General features: G+C 40.3%; 1 protein-coding gene across 4 annotated transcripts in view; it reads right to left on the reverse strand.

Annotated features, from left to right (window-relative positions):
• FMN1 (formin 1) overlaps nt 1–25,380 on the reverse strand; it is a 153,431-nt gene that overhangs the window by 11,699 nt on the left and 116,352 nt on the right. For all 4 annotated transcript variants that reach the window (XM_081858606.1, XM_081858604.1, XM_081858605.1 and 1 more), the window contains 3 exons: nt 16,902–16,994; nt 4,147–4,198; nt 1,015–1,164 (listed from right to left, as the gene is read on the reverse strand). In XM_081858606.1, the coding sequence (XP_081714732.1) occupies nt 1,015–1,164; nt 4,147–4,198; nt 16,902–16,994 (295 nt within the window). The remainder of the gene's footprint in view (nt 1–1,014; nt 1,165–4,146; nt 4,199–16,901; nt 16,995–25,380) is intronic.

Genomic DNA, 25,380 nt, shown 5'->3' on the forward strand with positions numbered 1-25,380 from the left:
AGGATAACAGTCATGCCCTCTCCTACGATACTCCATTGGATTCTTCCCACCGTCCCATAGTTTTCCATTACCTGTCCTACAGTCAGTCAATGAGCATGCCCGATCCTCATGGGACTGTTTTGGGAGTTCTCCCCCCCTTAGCTTAAAGTTTTACTTCTAAATGATTTTGTGAGGTTTCCACAATGTCAATGCTACCTTGCTACACAAGGAGAGGCACACATGGAGATTTGAATTTCCTATCAGTGTACATGAAAAGAAATACAATAAGAGTGCTGGACTAGAAACACCTATTGGGCAATTCCCTTAATTATTTTACAATAGAATGACATAACAGAGCAAATGCATACAGTAAAAAAAGGGGGGAAAGTATATTAAAGAAAGTGCTCGTTTTTCTTTTAATTTTTTAAAAAACGAATCTCAAGAGGTGAAACCTTTTATTTTTAAAAAAAGGTTTTAACTAAACCTAATAAAATCACAAGACAGTGGGAGATGCTGCGGCATGGAGTTTGATGTCCACAGCAGGATACCAAGAAGCGGTGCTGTAAATTCAGTGTGGGACTTCAACGCTGTGCTAAGTGTGGCCTGAATCTCATAGGCTACCCTTTGATGCAAGTGTAGTATATTAACTGGAAAAAGCATTCACTTTTATTTGTCTGTCCTGTCTGCAACAGCAATATCGCCTCATTTAGAGCGGTCCAACACAAAAATGCAAAGAGAAGCAATCTGTTACAAATTAGCACAGCTCCCCTTTCATTTTACTAGCTAGTAATTGGAAGGGGTTAAGAAAGTGTAATTTATCAGATTATATGTGTTTATCTTTTTGTGGGGACAGCATCCCTTTGGTGAATTTTCCTAGGCACCCTGAGGGAATAATCTTTCCTTGATGTCCATTTGATCTGAAAGAAAACAATGACGCCTGTGAAATATGGGAGTATAATTTGTTGAGTTTAAAAAGGACCAGTTTCCCAGACTTCTAAAAAAAAAATTGTATTAATGGCTTTATTAGAACCTTACCTTTCTTTGGAAATGTTTTTGCTCTCTCGTTTCCAAATGGCCTTAAAGTCGCTGCAGAACTCATACCACACCGTGAAAACGTAGTTTGGCGTGGTCTCCTTCTCACCAGACTTTGGTTTTATCCCGAAGTATCCCACCAATTCTTCAAAGCTACAGTGTTGGGCAGGGGAGGGGAAAATTGTCAGCACATAAACCTAAGGTGGAAGTTCAGTTTCCCTCAGGGCAGATTTCTGACTCAGTAGCCTAGGCTGGCAATTAACATAAATCTGCTGTAATCTGGAAACTGTACCAGCAATGGATCCACCCAGCACTTCTGAATTAAATAATAATAATGGTGCTGTTTTGGTGGGTGCGTACATTAATCCACAATATGAATGAATATGGGCACGGAGACATTTTAGAAAGTATCTGATTTTGAAACAACATTTATTTACCAGAAACCTATTGACATGCTCTTCACCATGGGTATTCGGAAGCCCCCAAAGTCCTAGATCAGAGGTACCATACCTATTTTTGTGCCTGAAGCGTATCTGGAAATTTAAGGAACTGTTGTGAGCACCACAAAATACCCATTTCATGGAACAAAAACTGGTGATACTCAGTAAAATCTTCCAAACAACAGGTTAAACTCCTCCTGCTTCCCCTCTCCCAAAATCACAAAAAACCCCAAACAAAACGCAGGCCACAGCTCCTGCCTCCAAATAAACAAGCAAACAACAAAAGCCAAAAAGTTTACTTAAAAAAATTAAAGATTCTGAAGGAGAAAGTGGTGGGCTTCTCCAAGGATGGATACCTGCAGACACCATAGACTAGACTGAGATATTGTACAGAATTCACTTCCGAAACAGATTTGGTTTGCTTAGCTCCTTTCCTCCTCCAATTTTGTTGTCACATTAAGGCATTTATATTTCAGTTGGCATTCGCAGCTGTGCAACTGCTTAATGGTTGCATTTTATGATCTATTTATGACTTATTTTTAATTACATTCTTATGCTGACTCTATTGCTACTGTTAATTGTGTTTTCCATGTTTATTTCTAGGAATTTTGTTTTATTTTTATTATGGTGCCATTTTATCCTGGAAATTTGTTCTATTTTTAAGCAGTCTTTCCAAATCACTTGGAATATTTTTGAGGAAAACGACTAACTGTCTTATATATAAAACAGTTAAATTTCCCTTCTAGGGGCACCTAAGTTTAGAACTCTATTCTTACTTCAGAGCCTACGGTGTCCAGACCATGAGATGAGCCTGGCTCTATGCATTAACTAACTTCACCTTCTGTGGGGTGAAGAAAACTAATTAACTAACTAACAAAACCCCCCAACCCCTTCAGCCTTTTAAAGGGCTCATTCATACTAAGTTTCCTTCACACTTTCTAGGCACAGGTTTGTGCTTTACCAGTCCATGCCTGAGCACTTTTTTTTTGCGATGCCATTTTGCCCACAAAAGACCTGCTGTTTAATGCTCTCATCAATCTGTGAAAAACCCAAACTGCCATTTACTCCTATTCAGCGTTAAAGAGCCAGTTTTCCTGGGAAAAGTGGCGCATACGGACTAGGAAAGTGTGGACTTTTCCTGGAAAATACAGGCAAAAGGTAAGTGTGGATGAGCCCAGAATTACAGCCTATATTTATTAAAAGCAATGTCAACATCACACCAGTTGATACCCAATGAAAGTCTGCAGGTATAATACCCTGAAAATGATTTATTTTCTCAGGATCTTGGTAAACTGATGACAGCAGCAATGAACAACAGGTGTTATTGCTAATACATTAAGATTTACCTGGTCCATACTATAGGCTGAAGTACTCTTGAAATACATTAGAAAGAGTCTTCTACTGTTAAACTTGTTTTGCAACAAACTTGTATTAGAATATTAAAATGTATATTAATATCTATACACCTGAAATCTGAACATACAAATCAGTGAAGAAAGGAACAGATGTCTCAACAACAACAAAAAAGCATTTATTGCATCAGCTGGGATTTGATGTATCAACTGGGCTTTAGTGTAAACAACAATCTGTACCTACACAGCAAATCCCTTTTGAAACTGATGACAACTGTAGTTAAACGGTATACAAATTGTCAAGCATGTGGTAAAATTGTTCCTAGACCGCACCACTTCAGATTACAGGTCTGAATGCTTCCCTACATTAAAAAATACACAGCAGAAATTCTCCCTTTACAAAAGCCAAGATGCTGAGATGAAATGTTCTAAGTCTGCTGCTATGGCTAAGGAACTGCTCTATGGCGCTTGCAGTTTGAGTTTGAGTTCCCAGAGATTCTCTCTTGGAGAAAGGAACACAGCTCAGTCACAGGGTGTTACATGCAAAAGGTCCCAGATTCAATCCCGGCATTCCCTAGTACAGCAGAGTGAGGCCCCTGGCTGCAAAACTGGAGGGCTGCTGCCAATGGCTCAGTTTGGAAGGAACGCTGAGTCAAATCATTCCTCACCGTGAATATGCAAGCATGCAGACTTATGGAGAAATTGCAGCCGCTTTGCTTCTTCTTCAGTTCTGCTGCAGCCATACTACTGTGTCCCAAGCCATGACTCAGCACGCCGAGCTCAATATGTTGCCTAAACCCAGACTAGTGGTTTGTCTCTTTCCAACAAACTTAGCTCAAAGCAGCAGCAGCAGCAGCAAAACTGGTGGAGCAAAACATTTCCATTCTCCTGTCTTGGGAGTCGACCCACTGGTGCATTCAGGCTAAACCATAGTTTGCTTTAGTGCTATATGCGAACTATGTGTAGACGTTTGAGCCACGCAGACCAATGACCTCACTTAATCTAAGGCAGCTTCTTATATTACCAAGTCTTTGCTTTTTCTGTGCATGTGATTATTTTAATCAATCATTCAACACCCCTCACCAAAACCTGTAGTCTGCAGTAGAACACTCTAGGAACAGTTTTTACCACATAATGAACTGTTTTGTCTAGAAAGCTTCCATTTCAGACAGCTTGTTCCCTAAAGTCCAAGACAAGCTGTATGAAAATGTTGGAAGTATGAGCATGTGTTTAAAAATAAGGACTCTGGTGCATTTGATGATTTTTTCACTTATTCAAATATATTTAAAGATGAAGTAGGACCTTTCATAACGCAAACGTGTTAAAGAAGCTGTAATACTCACCACTTCTGCACATTCTCCAAATGGCTCTCCACTGTCTTATGTTCTTCTACAGCTACAAATAAACGAAACGTTTATTATTTAAGAAAGCGGAATATGTATCTGCATTTTAAAGTATTTTTTTTTATATTTCACATTTCTCGTACTAAGAGTGAGCTATTTCAAGCATTATAGTGTATTCTTGTAGACACTGTAGGGAGTAGTGCTGAAGCTTTCCATCCTGAACAGGTGCAAGGATTGTGGAGCCCAGTGCAGTGGGGATAAAAGAAGTATTTCTACAAATATCATGTGGGCTCTAAACTTAATTGGATGTACATGCACAGCTTTCAAGCTGGGTATTACTTGATAGAAAGAAGCTTTTCAGGGTGTCTTTCATCAGAGAACTATTCTTGTTGTGTTGCAAAAGCATCACATTTATAGTGAGGACATGCATAATTGTCCATTTTCCTGCTTTCCATTTAGCTCTTGCATGCTGAAGCAAACCAAGACAGGTACCTTGTTGCAAGCTCATCATGGCTTCCTAATGTGTGGGTTGAATGCTTGTCTCACACTTGTTTCTATACATGATGTGAACACGAAGGACACGTAAGTATTAAAAAATGTGGCATGGAGTCACCCTTGCATATCTGCTATTGTTCCTAAAATCACAGAATCGTAGAGTTGGAAGGTATACCAAGGGATCAAGCCCAACCCCCTGCAATGCAGGAATCTCAACCATCTAACATCTAGAGGATCCATTCATGACAGGCGCTCTCTTCCCTCACCCTTTAAGCCACAGATTTCCTTCTACAGTGGTGCCTCGCAAGACGAAATTAATCCGTTCCGCGAGTCTCTTCGTCTAGCGTTTTTTTGGTCTTGCGAAGCAAGCCCATTGACGGCTTAGCGGATTAGCGGCTTTTAGCGGCTTAGCGGATCAGCTGATAAGTGGCTTAGCGGCTTAGAAAAAGGGGGGGAAAGGGGGAAAAACCGCAGGAACTCGCAAGACATTTTCATCTTGCGAAGCAAGCCCATAGGGAAATTCGTTTTGCGAAGCGCCTCCAAAATGGAAAACCCTTTCGTCTAGCGGGTTTTCCGTCTTGCGAGGCATTGCGAGAGTGGCTGGGGAAACCCAGCCAGATGGGCGGGGTACAAATAATAAATTATTATTATTATTATTATTATTATTCGTCTTGCGGGGCACCACTGTATTCAGAACTTTTGGTGTTCTCGGTTAATAAGTATATTAACCCTCAATTTAGGATCTTTGAAGTTTTCAGCATCTTTGGAAACAAAGCCATTTATTTTCCGCTGTCAGCATAATGCGGGGCTCTTATAAAAAGGGCAAGATTAAAGTTCCCAATGGAATTTCAGGATGCTGCTCTTCTCATGCAGGGAAGGACAAATGTATGAAGACGTCACCAGAGATCTTTCCCCAGGAATCAGAGGTAACCTATAAAGATTCATCAGCTCCTGACAAGGGACATAAGCCATCTCTCCAGACAGTCTGGCATCAGACCAAGAGAGAAAGTTGTGCTGTCTGATCCATTCTTGACAAAAACACATGTTCTGGGAAATCTCTTCTGGAACTCCAACACAACATAGCCTCTGGAGTAGAGAGGCATATATCATGTAATGACTGGATTTCTGTAAGCATTTCTTTTACATTGAATATGCCATTAATACCACTTATCTAAATAAAGGCCTGCTGGATTTGGTCATTGGCCCATCCAGCCGGCATCCTGTTCTCACAGTGGCCAACCAGATTCCTGTGGGAAGCAGGGAAGCAGGACCTGAGTGCAACAGCACTCCCCGCTTCTTTGGTACCCAGTAACTGGTTTTCAGAAGCATATAGCTTCCGACAGGGGCAGCAGAACATAACCATCACTGTTGGTAGCCACTGATAATCTCATCCACCATGAATTTGTCTAATCCTCTTTTGAAGCCGCTCAATTCCACAGTTTAACTATGTTCTGGCTGTTAAACTATGTGCTGGCTGTCTTGAACCTTCCAATATTCAGTTTCAATGGATGTCCATGAGGTCCGGTACGATGAAAGACAAAGAAAAATGTTTCTCTGTCCACCTTCCTCATACTCTGCAAAATTTTATACACCTCTATCATATCTCCTCTCACTCACCTTTTCTTTAAATGTTGCAAAGGTGCAAGCTACTGCCCAAAGTAGGTTTTCTTTATTTAATGATTGACAATTATGCAGGCGATAGACAAAGTGAAATGAATTTGACCAGATTGTGAATTAATTCAAACCCATAACCCTAGAGCTAAAAAACTGGCTCTAGCTAGACAATTATTGAGTACGAATTCCATAAAAGACAGACATGTTAATTTGCTGTGGCAAAAACTACACAAAAATTGGTGGCACCTTTCAGACTGATGGAGGGCATTTTCACACCTCACTGAAATAAATCTCTGAGCTTCCATTCATTTTAATGGATCTGAATAGCACTTTTTGAAAAGTAAAGTGGTTTAAGAAAGCTCCAACACCAGACCGGAGATCACCTCAACCAAATCAGGCAGGGAGACTATTTGAGCAGTGGGTTGTTTAGCATATTAATGGTATCTCTGCTCTGCTCAGAAGTCCACCATTAGGTGCATACACTCAAAATTTAAAAGGTAAAGGACCCCTGACAGTTAAGTCCAGTCACAAATGATTCTGGGGTTGCGGTGCTCATCTCGCTTTACTGGCCGAGGGAGCCGACGTTTGTCCGCAGAGATTTTTTCTGGGTCATGTGGCCAGTATGAATGACTAAGCCGCTTCTGGCGAAACCAGAGCAGCGCACAGAAACGCTGTTTACCTTTATGCCAGAGAGGTACCTATTTATTTACTTGCACTTTGACATGCTTTCGAACTGCTAGGTTGGCAGGAGCTGGGACCAAGCAATGGGAGCTCACCCCACCACGGGGATTTGAACTGCCCACCTTCCAATTGGCAAGCCCTAGGCTCAGTGGAGTAGACCACACTCAAAATTAAGTGATTGCTAAACTGGACAGGAAAATAAAAATCACACAAACTACGGCAACTTTACCTCCCTGCCCACCAGAATCACTTAGATTTGCCAGCTGCTGCATCAGGAAACCGAGTGCACAAAATGTGGACCAATTTACAATTCCTGTCCCATCCAGCCAGATCTCCAATATGTGCCAGGACAGCTCATGTATACAAGGCCAAATTCTGGATGACCAAGTCCTTGACAGGTACTCGCCCGATATGTAGCATGATTAATATTAACACCCCCCCCCCCCGAATCATGGTCCTGATCCTTCCTGGTTACAGTGGTACCTCTGGTTAGGTACTTAATTCGCTCTGGAGGTCCGTTCTTAACCTGAAACTGTTCTTAACCTGAAGCACCACTTTGGCTAATGGGGCCTCCTGCTGCTGCCGTGCCGCCGGAGCACGATTTCTGTTCTCATCCTGAAGCAAAGTTCTTAACCCAAGGTACTATTTCTGGGTTAGCGGAGTCTGTAACCTGAAGCGTCTGTAACCTGAAGCGTATGTAACCCGAGGTACCACTGTATTTGATTATTTTAAAACTCTCTGTGTTGCTTATGATCAACTAATGAAATGTCTATTTTTGTTCCCAAGTCCCGTTCCCCCCAGCATGGGGAAATTACACTGGTGTGGCCCAGCTGTACCAGGAATTGGCTTGCTAAATCTGAGAACTGCTCAATCCTATCTTGCTCATCCTTGCTCATCTTGGGTTTGGATTGCTCCCTTAAGATGTACAAGAGACCTGACGGTATACGGCAGTATACAAATTCAATTAATTAATTAATTAACAACAACAACAACAACAACGTTTTTAAGGGGCAGTGTTTAACAAATCTTAAAAATGACAGGTTTTATATGTGCAATACTGTAACCTAACCTGTTTTCAAACCAGTGTTGCTTTGATGTTTAAGAAGTGTACATATGTAAGTATAGTGTATACATATTTGTGCATGTGGGTGTGCAAAGGGTAAGATACTACTCATCCCTAAACTGGAGGGATTTTGGAAGTCTTAACATTTTTCAAGTCCACGGTACATGAAATCTTGAGTATTCACATGCAAAAACACTGATTATATTTATGCATTCAGCCCACAGAACAAATTCAACTGTTTATTATCAGAAGTAACACAAGGAAACTAAGAAAATATGCTCTGTTTAAAATAGGATAATGTTGCCTATATATTTGTCAAAATAATGTTGAAGTTTAGTTTACTAGGTATTATGGCAGTGAGGCCAGCTAAGCCAGATATTATATATTCATTTTTCTTTGGTATCTTTCAATATAAACGACAATCTTCTCTCCCTAGAAATTTGCTTTTGAAAGACAGATTGTTTTACTTAAAGAAAACTTCTGCTTAGAAGATGAAAGATGATATTTTAAATTTTGTTTTCAATTAATATATTCTTTAGCAACACTTCACTAAAATATACTGGTGCTAACAGAATACCCCACACGCTTCTAAATTTAGATTATGCTGAAAGTAATGTTTTTCTAACTGGAAACTGCAAAAATCTAATTTTGCAAAAATATTCCCATGCAAGTAGGTTAAAATGACATTAATCTATCATTCCTTTTTCAGCTGGGATTACAGATAATAACTTTTAAAACACATTCTTATTAAACATAACAGAAATGTATGCTAGTATTACAAACAGAATGTCATTGATTCATACTTCTGAGATTGCTAAGCATACCCAAACAGTTTAAAAAAACTTGAAAATTAGTTTTAATCCCTTTTAAACTCAGTAAATTGAAACTAATCTATTCTGCAGGCAGATTTCACATTTAAAATCTTCTAGCAAGAATTAGAGAAAAAACATAAAGATCAGCACATTCTAAGTACGGGGTAATATGTTCAAAATTATGATAAATGATGGTCCATAAGAATAGGAAACAGGTCTTCTCTAAAACATGAGACTGTTATAAATACCCAGCTAACAAGTAAATTGGTTTATATATCCAGCCTGATTTGTAAAGAATGGGTCATTGTATATATGTGTGTGTGTGTGTGTGTGTGTGTGTGTGTGTGTGGGAGAGAGGGAGAGAGAGAGAGAGAGAGAGAGAGAGAGAGAGAGAGAGAGAATGAGAATGCATAGGGGCAGAATGAAACTAATTTTAGGAAAAAACATATGAAAGTGAAGGCTTGAAATGTTTTAGAAGAGAAAAACCACAGCATTACCTCCTCCTGTGGGATGCTAACAATGATTTATGAAGCTGAGGTTATTTCTTCACATTGAACTTTGCAAAGATTGGTTTCACATGATCAGGTAAAAATATAGGCATGCAAGATGTGCAGCAGACTCACAGATCAGAACATATGCAAAACTATGTTTTCCTAAAACAGTTAAAAGGTGGAAAGGATATAAAAAGAATCAAGGGCTTTCATTTTCATTTATTTTCCCTCCCTCATTAGGACATTCTCCTTTTATGAAGTTAAGCCACTTCTGGTGGTCAGGAGCAGAGGCTCATTGTAAATGCACAGCAGGATAGTGGCAAAGCAGAGATTAATTCTTCATAGATTTATATAGACTTTTTCCCACTGTTAATTGCTTTGTACCATTTCAAAGGTGCTTATGTTGCCTTTTTTATTGTTGGTTACTGACTTTATTCTGGCATATGGTGGTTGGCGCCAAGTCAGAAAATGAGCATTTTATACCAGAATGAAAACTGGATATTTGACAGTTTCTGAAAGAGAGCATGGAGCAAAGAAGTTGTGCGACAAGATTTATAGCATATTTTATATGGAGCACATCTGTTTCTTTGCTCATTTAAATGTATATTTCAATCACAGTGAATAGATTAAAGGCACAAATGGATATGTGTGTGAGTGTGCGTTAGGAAAAATAAAGAACTGCAGTACTCTGTTTTTTTATCCAAGTGTTGCTTGGAAGAAAGTGAAAATTTCAATAGCTTTTTTGCTTAGAGAGTCAGAATGCAATATCTGAGAATATTCAATGTTAGAAATGGCTTTAATATCCATAAAGGTGCTGGCCAGATTGTGAATTGCAGCTTAATATACAAAACCAGGCCACAAGCAAATGATCCTGCATAATGTTAAAAATGAAGTGAACATGTGAGTCTATTTCTATTCTTTTCCTTCAGAATTTACACCTTTAAAGCTGTGTGCATTGATGCTGAGGTAGAGAAAGGGTTTAGTTAGACCAGTGGTCAGAACTGTGCTGAACAGGGTTGCTGTTTTTTAGTTCAGAATATAGCCATGTCTGAAACATCATAACTAGATTGAAACCTACCCAAAGAATTAAATGAATTATGTAAGCCTCTTTACACTTGTTTCTCCCAATAGGACTTTCTTAGACATCTCATTTCACACTTTGGCCAATATAACCAGATGCAAATAAGGTACTCACAGTATGTCCATGTTTAACTTGTATGGAATTCATAATTGGTAGTAAAATCAAGTAATATTTACTATGTGTGCGCACTGGATCTGTGTATTCCCTGAATAACAAGGCAAATTGGGGTGATTGAGGGCACACCCTCATGTTCCCAAGTCAGAGCATACCATTAACAAGGCATGTCGAAGTGGATCAGAAGAAGTCTACATGATTTCCACGTCTAGGAAAGTCATTGGAAGACTCTAGGCCAAACCAGGCCACTGAGGGTAAAGGTAAAGGGACCCCTGACCATTAGGCCCAGTCGTGGCCGACTCTGGGGTTGCGGCACTCATCTCGCTTTATTGGCCGAGGGAGCCGGCGTACAGCTTCCGGGTCATGTGGCCAGCATGACTAAGCTGCTTCTGGCAAACCAGAGCAGCGCACGGAAACGCTGTTTACCTTCCCGCCGGTATTTATCTACTTGCACTTTGACGTGCTTTCGAACTGCTTGGTGGGCTGGAGCAGGGACTGAGCAACAGGAGCTCACCCCGTCACAGGGATTTGAACCGCCGACCTTCTGATCGGCAAGTCCTAGGCTCTGTGGTTTAACCCACAGCGCCACCCGCGTCCCGCCACTGAGGGTACTACTTGTCTAATGAAATTGTCATCCTAGAGACAAAACAGGGATGTTGAGGGACAAATGTCTATAGAAATAGGATTTGGCAATTTAGTGACCTTGATGAGATAGGGACAACCTTGGCTCTCCACTCACCCCGACTCTATTCTCAAACAGTTCTCCAGTGAAAGGTAGTTGCTGACTAAGGCCTCGGGATCTCATTTACCTTTTCTGTATCTTCATGAAGAAGGTAGGCTGAATATTCATGAAGGATTTATATCCAGTCACCTGATCCCTGCTCACGAACCAGCCTTCCTAATCTGGACTAACAAATGCGCTCATGGACATATGATGGTGACGTAGCAGACTATGGTAAATGGTGCTTGGGCTGAAAGAAGGCTGATCGCCACATATTCAAAAATCATATATAGGCGTGAATGAGGGATATTAGGACACAGGGCAATTGTTAGACCACTGTGAAATAGTCATTCCTTCCCACTAAACAATACTCTTAGGCAGTACTTCAGAATTTTAAACATGGAAAACCTGAAAATGAGTTTGTATAAGACTACTGCATTTAAAATGAATAACCACATAAATGAATAAGGGTTATAAAGAAGTTAATCCATTATGGCTTGAATGCTATACATCTGTGTCTATGGACATGAATAATTCTGATGTGGTCTGAGATAACTTCCGTTATCAAAAGAACAGTTACTTCCTGGTTGATAAGGACAGCAACTGCCAAACCAGGTGGTTTAAATGAGTTAACCTGTACTAATTTGATCCCTTTATGTACAACATAACTGTGAAGAAGTCACTGTAATGGTGTTAGGACAGCTTTCTTTTCATTAGATTGCAAAATTTCAATTAACAGTAGCGTTTGCTACTTCACAAGGCGAGGTCCATTTCATATCCGGATTTGTGTACACTGAGTCTCTTTCTACAACTGTACACAACAATTACATGGGCAAATAAACATTCCTGTTGAAAAGAGAATCTCAGTATTATCTCCTTGTAAGATTCAGTTTTGCTGTTGAGAGCAGACAGTCATATCCTATCCCTGGCACTACTAACATTTTTCCAGTCGCCTGCAGCTGTTGCAATTCATGGCCATGGAAAGAAAGGGGAAACATGCCTGAGCATGAGGCAATGAAAATCAGGATCACAATAAATGTTTAGCAACAAATGGAATTTGAAAAACATGGAAATTATGGTTATTCAAACACTGTTTCACTAAAAACATATGCCATAGACGGAAAAATTGATGAACTGTGAAGCATATTTCTGATTATTTTAAATTACTATTCCATTATGTTTTTACCACTAATTAAAAATATCCACTAATTAAAAATAGTAATGTGGCATATCATGCTTTGGCTATCAACCATCCAGGAGTTTCTTCCCAGATCAGTCCTTTATGAGTAAGAGCAGCTGGCCTCACATATGCTAACATGTTCTGCCTCTTCTGTAACAAAGAATAGAAAGCCATTTTGTTTTCCCTAACATGGAGGTTATGTGTGAATGTTATGTATGCAACAGCAGACCAAATGTACAAAGAAAAGGTGAGTAAGTAGCAGGGAATGCTTAAAGAAACGTATCATTAGACTATTATGGGATACTTCATTTAGGGCTGGGGCAGGGGAGAGTGAAGAATTCTTTTCCTTACTCAGGTTGTCAAAAGTAATAGTTGATTTTTCCAGTAATTATCATTTCTCGACCTTTATAGAGATGATTTTTTTAAAACGTACTTTTGCTCTTAAAAAAAATACCTGCACACCAGCAGATCCAACAAAATAGCAAGATTTTCTGCCTCATGCACAGCCTGTGCAAATGAAACACTTCCAATCCCTTAACAATAGCTAAAGTACTGGGAATAGGTGGTCTGCATAAGCTTTTACTAGGTAAGATATTTAGCCTTATTACTACAGAGAAGGTAGAGACAGACACTTAAACAACAGTCAGTAAAGCTGTAAACTCCTGCACTAGTGGAAGGGAACACACAGCCTTTAAGGGAGGCGTGACCAACATGGTGCTCTGCAGATCCTGCTGGACTACAATTCCCATAATCCCTAACCACTGGTCTGGTTGACTGGGGCAAATGGGAGCTGGAGTCCCACAGCGTCTGGAAGGTACATTTGCTACTTTTGCTTCAGGAACTGGAGGTGCAGAGCTGAAAACTTTGAATACTTGTTTTAAGTCTAGCAAGTCTAGCTATTCTCAGCAAACCGCTGAGCTGAACTGAAATTCTGAGAAACAGTTTTAAGATTAATGTAGTGTGGTCCATCAATGAACACATTTCTAGGCACAGGATAGTAATACGCGGAAGCAAGATTCTATTGCATAAGTGAATAATTTGAGGGGGTTCATCATTTTCCAACTTCATCACTGTCAAAATCAAGAGAACCATTGCATGAATGGTTGTAAAGAGCGGGTGCAAGGGCCCCAATCCAGATCAGGACTAGAGAGTGGGGGCACTCTCTATTTATTCCTACCCCATTCCTAGGGCCCCCAAACCTGCTATTTCCTCTAAAGTGGTGTAACAGCTACTTTGCTCCTAGGCTCCTGAATAATTTCAGCATGACAGTCCCTTTTAAGCAAACCTCGCATATCATAGAATACATTGTGGGGAGACAAGTTTATCTGTAGAAAAAGGCTGGGAAATTATGAACAACTGGAGGTAGGTTTTTCCCATGTGCTTTTTTTGATTATTTAGGGTTGCTTAATTTGAACAGAAGGCTGGCTCAGAGTTTAGTAGAAGGCAATATATATCAAAGTGTGCGAGACTGCTGGTGTTAATGTGCACATATACACAGCGCTTTCTCAAGCTCACTTACTGCTGGAGCCATAAATATAAACTGCTAATTAAATGAGATGAAAAGACCACCAGAACAGACATACCTGTGACTGAAACAGTCCTACTGTGGAGGCCTTCCCTTGCAGGAACCCTGCTAAGTTTATGGGGGAAGCTTAATATATGTATTACATTTTCTAGAAACGTATCATTAGTGAGGGGCAGGAACCTATGATGAGATGTTTATAGTCTAGGGTTGTAACCCACTGCACATTTACACGGGAGTAGATCTTACTCAATCCAGAGTGCAATATACTTTGTTTTGAATTTGGGAAGATTATAAAGCTAAAGTTTCAGGTCTCTTTCACAGCCATGCTTGTGGAAGAAAAATGAAATTGTAAGACTAGCCACTCACATAATCAAACTGTGCCACCATGCATGTGATTTCTCAGGCATTTGGCAGTAAATTGCTGAAGACTTTTTTTTGGAGATACTGCCCGCTTGGGAATATCAATTTCCTTGAATAGGCACCGCAAGTTACAATTAGCTCTGCTTTCCCTTACAAGAGTCTCGTAGAACTGCTGTGACAATAGGAGATCTGTGTTCCTAATTGTAGTTTGTGATACTCAAAAGTGCAGTACAGAGAGAAGGAGCATGCATTAATGCTATTGACTTAAATAGAAACAAAATTTACTTTTTATGGAAGAAGGGGCATCAAATGATAAATGAGGTACAAGGTGACTCAAGTGTAAGGTAATACACACTGGGGCAGAAGAATCACAGGGAAACTGATGGGGGTCTTAACCGGCAGTGACTAACCAGGAAAGAGATCCTGGGGTAACCGATTTAAAATCCTTGATGTGCAGCAGCAGTGCCAAAATGCAAAATTCATACTAGGGTTACTAGGAAACCTATTAACACTAAAGCTGCCAGTTTTGTAAACCTCTTAAACAAATCTATGGTGCCTTTGGGATATGGTGTACAGTGCTGGTTGCCATGTCTTTAAAAAAGAAGAAGTTATCACAGACCTGAAAAGGGAGCAAAAACAGCAGTCAAAACGCTGTGGAGAAAGTGGACAGAGAGGACTTGTTGTCTGCTCAACAATAGAAATTGATAGGCGGTAGATTTAGGCTAGCTATGGGAAAATACTCCACAAAATAAATGTATGGAATGTATGGAATTTGCTGCCACATTATGTGGCACAAAACAGCACTGGCTAGGGACACTAGCAGAGTTCTTTTGAGGAAGGTTTTGAAATGAACTTCAGGGGCTCACAGAGGCCCACCTGAAATGAGAGGTGAGTTTTTATAGCTCCCAGATTCTTCTCCTGCTTGGATTTAACTCTGAGCTGGAGAACAACTGCTGGCTTACTGAGCTGAGTCAGAATAGACACCATTTTGGCTGCCAAAGCCCATGGAAGCTTTTCAAAACGGGCCGTAAGCAATGCAACAGAGTTCGGTTGCCTTATTATATTTCATGCACTGAATTTAAGAGGCGTAGGGACAAAATATTAATGATGCTGGGAGGAAAGCTGCTCCCTGTGAAGGACCCAGGAGAAGCGGCCTTCTTCCTACCCTTGGGTCTACTCTGCCCCCAGTCGGACTGGCACCAGGGAACATATCCCACAAGTCTGAAACAGTGGTCTGTTTTTGAGCACTATTCAAAGTCCTGTGCTTACCTTTACAGTCCTTTACAACTTAGTCTCTGAGGGATCATTTTCTCCCACATGTTTTTGCCCATGTGTTAAGATCTGTATTGAAGACATTTCTTCATGTGCCCCCATCACCTGCAGTAAGCTGAGTGGCAACCAATAGGACTTTTTAGCTGTGGCAGTTTTTCTCTTCCACTGAGATTCACCTGCCACCTTCTCATGTATTTTAGCACCAGGTAAAAACCATTTTATTTTCCATGGCTTCTTAAACACTGGCTAATTTTGATTTTAATTTGATTTGACACCGAGATCTAGCGCCGAGGGCCTTCTGCCGGTACCCTCATTGCGAGAAGTGAGGCTACAGGGAACCAGGCAGAGGGCCTTCTCGGTAGTGGCGCCCGCCCTGTGGAATGCCCTCCCATCAGATGTCAAAAAAATAAACAACTACCTGACATTCAGAAGACATCTTAAGGCAGCCCTGTTCAGGGAAGTTTTTAATATGTAACGCTGTACTGTTTTTAACACTTGATTGGGAGCCGCCCAGAGTGGCTGGGGAAACTCAGCCAGATGGGTGGGGTATAAATAAATTATTATTATTATTATTATTATTATTATTATTATTATTATTATTAATCTGCTCCATGAAGCGTGTTTTGTTATCATCTTGTTGGCTTTGTTTCGCTGTTTCTTGTTTTAATTTTTTTTTTTTTTTTTACGGATTGTAAGTCATTCTGAAGCAATGGTTAAAATCAAAACCAGTCAATGAATCAATCTTACACAAAATATGAGAGATTTAAATGTTAGTAGAGATTGGCACAGAAGAATCTTGTTGGGTAGTCTGCTTCATCAATTTGGCTCCATGACTGACAAAGCCCTAACACATGCCCACACGGTTTCAGCTTTCAGAGTCAGCCCAACATTAGGCAGAATGAGGAGGCTACCCCAGGCAGCAGATCACAGAGCACAATGAGTGGCAGCAAGGTGTTGGAAGACTGAGTGGTATGTGGCCTAACCTGTTGCTCCTAAGGTTTTGGTTTTATATGCTGAGCTCTTATTTTATTGTTCCACACTATGAGATCACACTATGGCTGAGACTAATGAGAACTGTAGTTTAAATCATCTGGAGGGTACCATGTTTGCAAAGCCTTTTCTGAGTTATGTAGTGTCTTTGTCCTTTGCATGTAAAGTAAAATTATGGAAGCTAAGAGACCATGTGGAAAATTGTTACAGTACCATCTGAAAAGGTCTCCCTTCCCCATCTGTATGAAGAGATGGGCACCAGCATTCGGTGCAGTCTGAGCCATTATTAAGAAGAGAACCCTCATGTGGCTGTATAAAGATCACATATAAACAAACTTTTTTTGGAAAGCACATACCTTCCAGGAAAAAAGCTTCCATTTTATCCTTAAAGGGCTGGAGATGTTCTTCTGGTGAGTCTCTGAAAACCACTTTCATCTGTTTTTCACAAACTGCAACGACAAGTTCAGTGTTACCTTTTAATGAAACTTTTTAACCAACTAAAATAACATTCAAGTATTCTCAAACATTCAAAAAAACCAATGGCTATTTCATACCGTGCCTTTTATTGTAGAAACAAACAAGAGCATGAATGCAAGAACTGTCTCCTATCAGAACATTAGAAGTATTATTTGAATTCTTTAAGAAAAAATGGTTTTAAAGATAGTGATTCTGCTGATCCACATAGGCTGCATTCTTAGTCATTAAAATATCTGATTTTTAAAAATGCCATTCTCAACAGGGAATATCTTAAGATTATGGTTAGCTTCAAAATCACAGTTTGCTCCCATGTCATGAAACAGGATTCGTTGTGTATTAACCACCCCCAAATTAGCCCTCATCACCTATATTAAAGTACAGCACCAAAAGACACTAAAAAACTCAACAATGTGCCTTATTTTAGAGGTGTCTACATGATTCAACGAATAGTTTAGTAAAGCAACCCAGATGGCTCAAGCTTTATACTAAGAAGGCATTTTGAAACATTTGGGAGTTATGATTATATTGCTTCTGTGATTACTGAGATCCTGGCTGCAATGCTACACTCACTTAGCCCCAATGAACTCAGTGGTGCTTACTTCTGAGTAAACATCTAAGGAGCAGAGTGCTTATTTTTTGAGATGATTTACAAGCAGAAAAGTAAGCAAGGTTCCTTCCTTATGTAATTTACAGTCTCACATCTTGGTCCCATAGTCGTATTTTTGGAAATGAGGCCAGTTGACTTACACTGATATCATTTCTATATGTTCCTAGGGTTAAACACTAGTCTAATACACACATCTGAAGAGAAAACAGCAGATTAATTGATTTGCACTTTGTAATAATTGCATTATCTTAACTTCAGTGAAATTATATGTGAAGAGTGGCAATTAAGGGAGTGGGGATTTAAAGAAAAACAATTATATAAGAAGGAAAATGTGATAGCCAATAGCGATATAAATGATTTGTAAATGAGGTGATGATGCATCAATGCTTATTTGCATGTAATGAGAATACCTCCATACAACATTGTAAATTCTCTTGCAGCAGTATATGCTTAAAAGACATGCATAGAAGTTACTAGTTTCTTGTGAGTCAGTGATAATCCGGTTAATATTTATTTTACTTAGTTCTAATAAATGGAAAGAGTACCTAGATAAATGGCAGATAGGCACTTATCACTGGTTATATAGGTAGTAATGTGAGAAAAGAACTGAAAGGGAGTGATAAATGCCTGGATAAGAGCTTTAAATATGTGTAACTTAATATATTTTTCAGAGTTATGTGATTTTCAGTTAACAAGTCCCCATACTCATTACTACCTATAATTACCTAAGGGAATGGCACAGTTACAATCTGTGCAGCTACTTTTGAAAATGGAGGGGATTAGGTGGAGTTTTGTAAACCAGGAGATCTAATAACACCCACTCATGGGATGTTCAAGTCATATTTTCTTGACAGCTTTTTTTTTTAAAAAAAAAATGCTATTCCATGTACTCTGCATAGTGGCTGTAAGTTATTATATAATGGGGAAAGCAGTGCAATTATTTAGTAAGAATTTGAGGCGGACTTGCTTTTATTGCTTTGGGTCGCATCAACCCAAAAAGGATTTCTTCTACTCTAGCAAATTTCAACTTCATGTAGAGTGACAGGTACATGCACTGAAGGGAAAGATAGGGAAATATTAAGTGATATCCTGTGTTTTCTCAAATTGGCAACAAGCAATGGGGCAGAGGACGCTTACTCTTTGTGCCAAACCTATTCCCTGTGCCACCATGGCAGCTTGGCACATAGGGAAAGTATTGGCCTTATCTCAGAAGCACTGCAGTTGCCACAGCTGAAGACAGGACATATGTTTCCTCTTTTCTGATGAAACATAAGTGGACATCCTATCTATGAAGTATGTATGAAGTGACAGAGGCATGCATGAAGATAGGGTGGCCTGCTTATGCATTGCTGGGGTGGGGTGGGGTGGGGAGAACTACATCAGTGGGAAAGGTTCAGAAAACAAAAGAGGGCACACAATTGCACAATATCTACATATGCTAACTTTTATTTTTATATCAGAGATATAAATTTGTTGTTGTTGTTTAGCCGTTTAGTCGTGTCCGACTCTTCGTGACCCCATGAACCAGAGCACGCCAGGCACTTCTGTCTTCCACTGCCTCCCGCAGTTTGATCAGACTCATGTTTGTAGCTTCGAAGACACTATCCAACCATCTCGTCCTCTGTCGTCCCCTTCTCCTTGTGCCCTCCATCTTTCCCAACATCAGGGTCTTTTCCAGGGAGTCTTCTCTTCTCATGAGGTGGCCAAAGTATTGGAGCCTCAGGTTCACGATCTGTCCTTCCAGTGAGCACTCAGGGCTGATTTCCTTCAGAATGGATAGGTTTGATCTTCTTGCAGTCCATGGGACTCTCAAGAGTCTCCTCCAGCATCATAATTCAAAAGCATCAATTCTTTGGCGATCAGCCTTCTTTATGGTCCGGCTCTCACTTCCATACATCACTACTGGGAAAACCATAGCTTTTACTATACGGACCTTTGTTGGCAAGGTGATGTCTCTACTTTTTAAGATGCTGTCTAGGTTGGTCATTGCTTTCCTCCCAAGAAGCAGGCGTCTCTTAATTTCGTGGCTGCTGTCACCATCTGCAGTGATCATGGAGCCCAAGAAAGTAAAATCTCTCACTGCCTCCATTTCTTCTCCTTCTATTTGCCAGGAGGTGATACATCAGCACAATTATTTAATTTAAATAGAATTATAGTACACAGGACCCTTGAGAAGACTGTGAATTGTGTATCTGCTCAAGCTGCTGATTTAGGTGATAACTGTTGATGGGCAATGTCAAGATTCCTACTTTGCCTTATGGTTCTTTATCATTAGACCAGACTTGGACCAAACGGCCCTTCAAATAGATGACAACATCTGAAGAAGTGTGCATGCACACGAAAGCTCATACCTAGAACTAACTCAGTTGGTCTTTAAGGTGCTACTGGAAGGATTTTTTTTATTTTGTTTTGACCATGGCAGACCAACACGGCTACCTATCTGTAAGATGTCCCCTGTAAAGCAGGACACAAGGCCACCTATTTATGGGAGTTAGGCAGAGTAGTTTTGGGAGAAGAAAGAGGATCACAAGGATCTTAACAAACATAAAGTTTTAAACAAATCCATGACATACCACTGTGTTTTTACAAGCTGGTGCAGAAGAACTCCAATCAAAGCACACAATACATGTGGACCACCAGGAACATTTAGCAGAAACCTTCTAACCAACGAAGACTAAAATAGCTATTTTTGGAAAAACACAACACTTCCCCTACAAAATGCCCCCCTTCAGTATTATGTAAAATTGATCTTTCTGCCACTTAGTGTTGCAGAAAAGGCATTCCAAGTGTAAATTTGGTATCCTTAAAAATGGAATATAAGTCATTTAAAAATAAACAATTAAAGAAGAATATAAACAGTAAGGCCTGTGCTTGTCCCAAAACACTTCACAGTGCTATTTTCTTAACTGTTGACTTGGCAGCCACCAATGCTTACAACAGAGCATGATAAAATGGGAGAAAAAAAGAATGCAGCTTCCTGAAGAATATATTTGAAGAGAGAAAACCTTCTCACCTTTCAGTCTGACCCCAGAACTTAAAAATTGAAAAACTAATGCAGCAACCTACGAATCAAAGTGTCCAAGTAAACTAAAGACAACTAAGGTAAAGGTAAAGGATCCCTGGACGGTTAAGTCCAGTCAAAGGTGACTATGGGGTTGTGGCGCTCATCTCGCTTTCAGGCCGAGGGAGCTGGCGTTTGTCCACAGACAGCTTTCCGGGTCATGTGGCCAGCATGACTAAACCGTTTCTGGCGCAACGGGACACCGTGACAGAAACCAGAGCGCACAGAAAAGCTGTTTACCTTCCCGCTGCAGCGGTACCTATTTATCTAATTGCACTTGTATGCTTTCAAACTGCTAGGTTGGCAGAAGCTTGGACAGAGCAACAGGAGCTCACACTGTCCTGTGGATTCAAACTGCCAACCTTCTGATCGGCAAATTAAATGTTCATATATCAAATTTGACTATGAAATTCATTGATGTGGGTTTTAAAGCTTACATGACTTTTGCAAAGAACCTCATTCCATTCATATTTACAGTGGTACCTCGGGTTACAAAAATTTGGGTTACAAACACTTCAGGTTATAGACTCCGTTAACCTGGAAGTAGTATCTCGGGTTAAGAACTTTACCTCAGGATGAGAACAGATATGCATGGTGGCGGCAGCGGGAGGCCCCATTAGCTAAAGTGGTACCTCAGGCTAAGAACGGTTTCAGGTTGAGAACGGACCTCCAGAACAAATTAAGTTCATAACCAGAGGTACCAATGTACTCAGAAATAATTGCCAATGACTTCAAAAGTATCTAATGATACTTTTCTATATTTTTGTGTGGGATTCATTACAGAATGCACTGCATATTTTTATTCACTAGTTGAAAATATTAATGGAAGCAAACCTATGTATATCAATATGGAATATTTAAAGAACTGACAGTCTTAATTTCTTGGAGACATGCTAAGTAGCATCATGGCATAAGATCAGGCAAGGAAATCCTTTGTCTTTGAGCACATTCTTTTCTTTACAGCCTGGGAGCAGCAGAATCCATCAGTGATAGAGAAAATGTCCAAAGCATGCAGCCCAGTTCAAGATGGAAAGGCAGGCAGTAACTCCCCAGACAAGTAACTTGCCCCTTCCCTCCACTGATAGATCCCTACTGTTATTTCAAGGAAGATAATTTTATGTGTTACTTGAAAGGAAATCAAAATTAGATCTCATACTGGAAATTAAAAGAAAGCTGCAATACTAAACATGCTTACTTGAAAGGTAACCTTACAAAATAAATGTAGTTTATTTTAGAATATATTGGTTCAGGGTAGAAGCATGTCATGGACTGGCTGGATGGAGAGGAGTGGTGGTGGGAGGACTAGCTGGGGAACTCCCAAGAGAACAAGGCTCAGAGCTGGGGATTGTTGGTTGGATGATGATGAGCGGTCAGAGGGAGAAGAGGAACTGGGAGGTGGTGTTGGAAACTGAAGAGGTAACAGGGTTTTATAAGCCGGAAGAGGCTGTGGCAGAGAGCAGTCCAGAATCAGAGGCAGAAGTGGAGGCTGGAGAGGAGTGGGCCCCAAAGGCCGAGATTAGCAGGCAAGAAACCAGGGGGTCTCCTTCTCCTGCTGTGACCAGGTCCCCTCCCTGTAGGCCTTCTAGGACCAGACAAGGTATGAAGAGGTCAGAGCAGAGACAGATACGTCAATGGGGTCTCAGACTGCTTGGGAAGGACCCAGGAGAGAGGAGGCTTAGACAATTGTGTGAAGGCAGGGACCTTCGGTCTTCACAACTATCTCACTGTAAGGAGTTGCTGTCTTCACTAGGCCTGGCCCTCCTGAACTGTTCGTTTCTTTGAATAAAGACTTCACTGACACTGTATGAGTTATTACTGATCTGCTCCTAGCACCTGCCCCTGACAAAGCATTAATGTGAAATATATCATTTCTTTTTTTATTTCAGCAATTTAAGTCCTGGTGCAAAGCTCTCTTCCTCATAGCAAAACGCTTTAAAATGAGGAAGTTGGGCAGAGATGTCTTACCTCCCTTGCTGAGGGTCTTGGTCAAATCACAGCAGCTAAAGAAGGGGACTGGAATAACGCTGTCATTCACGAAGGGAAAGAAGCATGCATGTTCAATGTAAAGGTGCATACTTATATTTATCCTAGTCAGTTTTATGGAGAAGTGGGGTGACTGTTTTGTTTAAACTGAAGATAAGGAAGGTTCTAAAGGAGACTGGATTCTTTAAAAAAAACAAAAACCTGAATACAGGCATGAAATGACTTCCTCAATGGACTCTTAGAGAGGTCTGGAATGAACTGTTTGTACTAATGACTCTTCATGCTCCTTTCCAGTCTTCTCCCTTGATAATGAAACGTACTGTAGTAAACAGTCGTTCCTCATCCTGTGCCACACTGGAATAATGGCTAAGGAATTATGGCTAAGGCAGATCTGAGGATTAAGAATCCAACTTGAAAATGCAACACTTTTTCTCTGGAGAGGTTCAAATGACTTTAGCTGGACGATGCTGTAACAAAGAGTAGCAGCCAAGAGGCCTGGAGAGTTAAAGAAAGAGACAGTGGTGTAAATGGGACACTGAAATTGAATCTTGTTTCATGAGGTTGGTGCTATACTAGTGTGGATCTCTGGTTCACGAAGGATATCCTTCCTGAATACTGGCCTGTGTATATAATAAAGAAAATATGACTAGCTGTCACATAGGGGTGCTTCAAAGTTCACTCAACAAACCATGGCCAAAAGAACCTTGAGGTGGGCAGAAAAATGCTAGTGAATCAAACTGAATTCCCTTTGCAGTGGACTGCAATATTCAAATAGTGCATTACAAGAATAGAGCCCTTTAGCAGGCCTTAGCATATGGGGCGAACTCTCTCCCCTTCCTTCTCTAATGTGCACCCTTTCTTCTCTATCCTGTGCTCCAGCACAGTTTGCCCATTAAGAAGTTTGCCTGAAGACCTTGTACCAATAGCTGTAGCTGTCTCAGCACAGAACACAGGATTAGTTACAGCAGAAAGAGGTGTTCCCTTGGACTGACACAATCTGGAGCTAGGATTCCATCAAATTATTTTGGCAGAGCTACATGGAACCTGAAAGGCCTTTAGACAGGACCAACTGATTCTCATACATTTGGCATTACCAAATGTTTAGCAGTCAGAACAGCAGCTTTGCAGTTCAACATATAAGAGCGATGGGGTTTCTTAAGAGAGAGCCCGTTCCAATTTAGTATCAATACAACTAGTTAGCATCATGTGCAAGCAGCTTTATGTAATTGTTTGCCACAGTACATTTTTAAATAGATTTTCTGGATGCCTGCCGTGTGTCGGCTGCATCAACCTTAAAACGAGTATTAAAATTATCTATACTGCAAAATGTGTATGGAATGTAATGAGAGGCATTCCTTAAAATTCCTCCGCTTGCGTACTGTTAGATGTATATTGTGGTTCCCACGGCAAAGCTTAGAAATCATTAGCAAAATGTTCAAACATAGCTTGAGCTGCTGATTAGCAGTTTGCCACTCTCTACAGATTTAATGGGGTATTTGGCTCAACCTGAGGGGAAAAATCCCCAAACAAACTAAAATATTTACAAAGCTGAGTGTCTCTCGCTTAATGCCTGTTGGGCAAATCGTCTTTTAAAACTCCACAGACACTTGTAAATCTGTCCAAAGAATCATTACATATAAACAAACCTTCATGTAAGGGGTACTGCAGTGTCAATCAGGCGGGAGTTGGTATTTCTAAGTGTCATTTTAAAAGTAAATGTAAAACTAGAAATAGTTCAGTGTTGATAAGAGTGAATTGCTGAACAAATACTAGGACCTACCAGTAGCGCTTATGGGAATCATCCTGACAGTGAACCCAAGTATTTAACAGCATGGACCCCTGTAAACCTGTCACTGATACTATCCTTCATGAATTACACACCAGTGAAAGTTTCTAACAGCCACTACTGTTTGTGTATCTCCTAATGTCTGCTCAGAGCCTGACAGTTAATACCATCACAGGATTGTTAAAGACATGCTTATTTCATAGTCCATTTGAAACCATGTGCCTCCTGGACAGAAGCTTTATAATTGGGACGTTAAACTCAGGGCATAAATTATTTTTCTAAAGAAATAATACTGAAAAGATTGGTATTATTTGTTATTAGCTGCTAGGTTTGTATTATTTTATATGATTTTAACACACATAGCTTGTAATTTTTTTGCTGTTTATAACAATCATTTTTGTAAAAGTGACTTTATAAAAAATACAATTATTTTAAACTGAAAGTAACACATACACACCGAGAGTTATGAAACAACAGAATTGAGCTCAGAAACTGACTACATATCTTTTGCTTCTACTTCATCCACAATTAATTCCTAAGTACCAAATATGTTTATAGCAACCAGCTTTTTATGTGATTACTGCCATTACAGTCGAATGGAATCCGTTCTGGAAGTCCGTTGAACTTCCAAAACGTTTGGAAATCAAAGCATGGCTTCCAATTGGTTGCAGGAAGTTCCTGCAGTCAATCAGAACCCTTGGAACCCACGCTGGATGTTCAGGTTCCAAATAACATTTGCAAACCGGAACACTCACTTCCAGGATTGTGGCATTCGGGAGCCAAAACGTCTGACTTGCAAGATGTTCGGGATTCAAGGTATGAATGTAGAAGTCTGTTCTCACAACAGGGCTTTTGCACCGTCTCTCTACCAAAGACTCCTGTTGCCCCCCCCCCAATGCCTCAAATGCCTCTCCTGAGGGT

Source organism: Podarcis erhardii, assembly GCF_964252035.2.
Source record: "Podarcis erhardii genome assembly, chromosome: 1".
NCBI classification, from domain to species: domain Eukaryota; kingdom Metazoa; phylum Chordata; class Lepidosauria; order Squamata; family Lacertidae; genus Podarcis; species Podarcis erhardii.